At 46.2% G+C, this 4039-nt stretch overlaps 1 protein-coding gene across 3 annotated transcripts; it reads left to right on the top strand.

The window, feature by feature from the left end:
- The first annotated feature begins 917 nt into the window (after nucleotides 1–917).
- LYSET (lysosomal enzyme trafficking factor) lies at nucleotides 918–2708 on the top strand. 3 transcript variants are annotated; one of them, XM_067727160.1, is made up of 3 exons: nucleotides 918–981; nucleotides 1286–1433; nucleotides 1890–2708. In XM_067727160.1, exons 2-3 carry the CDS (start codon nucleotides 1336–1338, stop codon nucleotides 2299–2301), a joined length of 510 nt encoding a protein of 169 aa, XP_067583261.1. In that variant the 5' UTR covers nucleotides 918–981; nucleotides 1286–1335; the 3' UTR covers nucleotides 2302–2708. The 3 variants fall into 3 exon arrangements, with proteins under 3 accessions (XP_067583261.1, XP_067583277.1, XP_067583269.1); XM_067727168.1 differs by having other exon boundaries at nucleotides 938–981; nucleotides 1274–1433; XM_067727176.1 differs by lacking the exon at nucleotides 1286–1433 and having other exon boundaries at nucleotides 924–981.
- Nucleotides 2709–4039: the final 1331 nt, after the last annotated feature.

Below are 4039 nucleotides of genomic sequence, written 5' to 3'. Positions count from 1 at the left end.
TTGCATTCCTGTTCTCTTCCCTCCGGAACATCCTCCCGAGCAGTCGGTACTCGCTCAAGGGAGCAAAACCAGATCGCAGAGCCTCCTCAATTTCTGCCCTTTACAGGTCTGGGGGATGTCGGCAATCAACAGCGTTTTCCGCGGGTTTACATCCATCCCCCTACACCAGTCTTCTAAGAGGCTTAGTGTCATGATGCCCAAAATAACACATTTAAATTCCAATTTGTCCCGGCCACTGATGCTACTGCAATTCACAGTATTCCTCCACGGTAACCGAGTTAAGTCTCGTCAACGTCTGCAGTTCCGACGGGCAGTGAAGATGAAGTAGTCATGTTAGTTCAAGTTGTAAATGAATAACCCGAGCCCGGAGAAGCCCCGCGCACCCGCGCCGGCGGCCGGCCGCACTGCGGCAAGCAGCCACCTTACCCTCTCCCGGCCTCGGGCGCCCCGCAGCAGACAGCGGGGTCTCACTTCACCTCGCAGTTATCTAGTAGTCATGTCTGGGTCCGTCGCCGGTGGTCGAGGCACCAGGGCCTGCTTCCGACGCTTCCCGGGCGGCCAGGTCCGAGGAGCGGGAGAACGGCTTCTCCCGCACTCGGATGGACAATCGAGAGGGGTATCCGAACTGCGCAGAGGCGCGCCGGGGAATGGCTGACCGTCAGTTGCTGCGGTGCTCTCCGCGGCGAGGAACGACGGGGGCGATCAGAGCCACGAGCGAAGCACCAGGGAAAGGCTTTGAGGAGCGCTGAAGCGGCCAGGCCCAGACTGCCGCCCACCGGAAGGGTAGAGCTACAACCGGCGCCTCCGTAGCTCCCCCGAGTCCCAGCAGAGCTGTTCCGGGAGCGCTCGGGGAGGCGGTGCCACGGCGGAGGCTCCCTAACGTCACGAGGGGGCGGGGCAAGCGCGCTTCCGGCCCGAGCCGGAAGCCCCGGCTGTGGCAGCATCCGGGACGGCGGGCGGGCGGGCCAACCGGGACAGGAGGTGAGATCCGGGACCTGCCCAGCTCTGCAGGCTCGGCCTGTGGCCGCTGCCGGGCACTGGGCTCCCGGCGCTGCAAGGCGGAAAGGCCCGGGTCTGGCGCCGCCCGCGCAGCCCTGTCGCGGCGGCGGGCGCTGCAGCACGACAGGGGGCGGGGCCGGCTGCAGGGGAGGCCAGGGTGGCTGGGGAGTCTCCCGGCTGGGTCGAGTGACACAGGCTGGGGCTCCGGCAGCGGCGACAGGGGCCGGGCCGCCGCGTGACCGGCTAAAGTCACGCTGTGCTTAATCACAATTAGCTTTTGCTCCAGGCTGGCCGTGCGCACCATTCTCCCAGCCGGTGACCCCGGGGATTTCTTTTATGGTGGCTTTCTCTGAAATGCCAAAGCCACCCGATTATTCAGAGCTGAGTGACTCTTTAACGCTTGCCGTGGGAACAGGAAGATTTTCGGGACCACTGTAAGTGTTTAAGAGTTGCTGTCTTAACTTGGGGGCTCCGATATTGGTTTGACTTGTAGAACCAAGTTTTCATGTCTGAAGCAATACCGTTAATTCAGAAAGTATTTGAAGTATAGAAGTGAAATGCTCCCTAGGGAACTAGTTTAATGACAATTTAAGGGAACGTGTGCTGGACCTATTTAAGCCATATTTAGTGATTTATTTATCTGTGGGATTCAGTAAAAAGCACACTTTATATATACTGAAACTTTACTTCCGCATAACTATTACATAAAACAACCTGTAAGATGTTTATACTTCTTAACAGATGTAAATTTAATTTAGTTATTTTAAACCTCAAATGTGTTAGGGAGTATTTTAGAGCTCATTGGACAAAAAGTAAGTACATTTGGAATAGCTGACATGACAGCATTACTAGACTCTCACTGTGTTCTTATTGTTGTTTTAACTCAAAAGGCACAGAGCATGGAGAATGATGAACTTCCGTCAGCGTATGGGATGGATTGGAGTGGGATTGTATCTGTTAGCAAGTGCAGCAGCATTTTACTATGTTTTTGAAATCAACGAGACTTACAATAGGCTGGCCTTGGAACACATTCAGCAGCACCCAGAGGAGCCCCTTGAAGGAACCACATGGACACACTCCTTGAAAGCTCGGTTACTCTCCCTGCCTTTCTGGTTTTGGACAGTTATTTTTCTGATACCTTACTTGCAGATGTTTTTGTTCCTTTATTCTTGTACAAGAGCTGACCCCAAAACGATGGGCTACTGTATTATTCCCATATGCTTGGCAGTTATATGCAATCGCCACCAGGCATTTGTCAAGGCTTCTAATCAGATCAGCAGACTACAACTGATTGATACATAAAATCAGTCACTATTTTTTCCTTACAAGTACAAAACTGCCAGTACTGTATGAAGCCTGATCACAAGACTGCAGTTTCTTCACAGATCTCAGGAAGCTGTGGTGGGGCAGAGGCTTTTTAAAGAATGTGACTTGGGTACTATCTTTATCTGAATATTGAATTTTTAGGTAAAGCCTGTGATACAGTACTACAAAATCATGTTGATGACTTCAGATTTTGGAAGTAAAATTTTATCTGTTATTTGAATTCTTTAGAAACTTGAATAAGTACCTGGATTCATATTTTTATTCTACTGTGCAACATAGTGATGATTCAGAAATTTTTCCTTTGGGGAAAAAATGAACATTTCCATTGTGTTTAATGTAAAAAGGTCCAAACATGGTCATAAAATTTAAATTTTATACAATTACTTGGCTTGCTTTAAAATTCTTCAGACTAAAACACCAATTCATCCTGTTGTAGCTAAGCCAGCTATTTATACTTGCTTGCTATCAGCTTGTGAGAAATTGGTATAAAATTATTGAGGTGATGGCTGTCTTGAGAAGCAAAATGTGTTCTTCGTTTTGGTAATGCTACTGGCATTATTAATTAGCTAGAATTATTCATGCAACTTTTTTTTTTAAACTTCTTGGGAAGAGACTAAGTGTTTGAAAGTTGAGAAATCTAACACATAGAAGATAAAAACAAGGTGTTCAGTGAAAATACTTAAGACAGTCCCTGTTAGATGTGTGACATCTAAAAGATGCTCTCAAGTCATCGTCCTGATTTTCTTTTCTGCCTAGGGCCCAGTCTTCAGACGTTAGGTTCATTGCATGAAGATGTGATCCCTGTACTGCCTCCTTTGCATCTGTACTTACTACCTCATGTCTGGTAACAATACAAGTAACTAAAACATGGAAAATTAGAAACTAGGATTATTTTTCTTCTTTTCTGGGTGAGATCAAGATATATTTTTATACAGTTAATGTCATCAATACCAGGGAAATGTTTACACTGACCGATTTGAATAAGAATCATAACATTTTTTGGTGCTTACTCCGTTGGGCCCTGTCCTAAGAGCTTTACATGAATTAACTCATTTAGTCCTCCCAACAATCCTATGAGATAACAGCTATTATTATCCAGATTTTACAGATAAGGACCGTGAGGTGGAGAAGTTAAGTAACTTGCCAAAGGTTACACAGCCAAGAAGCAGAGGCAGAGTTCTAACCTGGCATCTGATGCCTTTATTCCTAATCACTGAACTGTAGTGCTTCTCACAAATGACAAATGTTTCAGCACTGGGTACTGTCTGCCTAACCATGCTAAAGATTGGAAAAGAACTGAGAAAGGTTTTTCTCAATTTGTGTGAGCTACTGAAAATCTAAAAGTTTTCAAGCAAGCTCAACCTTTACCTTATATCAGGTTTGACCAGAATGGAAGGCTGAGCATTCCATAGCAAGCTTTTACTTGAAAGATAAAGCAGGTACTCTTATAACTCAAAAGCAGCACGATCAGATTCTTCTGTTCTTCTCCAATTAATCTCATTTCTCTCCTTTACTACTTCCAAAGGTCTAGTTACTGAAATGATATATTTTTTGCTACAATACATCGAATCTTCAAATTAAGCAGCAGTTTGAAATATATGTTTCTGCAAGGGTCAGATAACCAAATCACTTGTATCTTTTGAATACTTACTAAAAATATGCATGCTGCAGGCAGTTTCCTGAATGATACACATTCATGCTGCACAAGAGTCCT

The sequence above is a fragment of the Pseudorca crassidens genome, chromosome 1 (genome assembly GCF_039906515.1).
Source record: "Pseudorca crassidens isolate mPseCra1 chromosome 1, mPseCra1.hap1, whole genome shotgun sequence".
Lineage (NCBI taxonomy): Eukaryota > Metazoa > Chordata > Mammalia > Artiodactyla > Delphinidae > Pseudorca > Pseudorca crassidens.
This window is presented reverse-complemented; position numbering and strand designations above follow the sequence as displayed.

Bases quoted from the DNA above. Each gene is read 5' to 3' on its own strand.
- LYSET (XM_067727160.1), top strand. From the start codon at position 1,336: ATGGTGGCTTTCTCTGAAATGCCAAAGCCACCCGATTATTCAGAGCTG. The intron at 1,434-1,889 runs GTAAGTGTTTAA...TTAACTCAAAAG, and splicing joins GGAAGATTTTCGGGACCACT to GCACAGAGCATGGAGAATGA.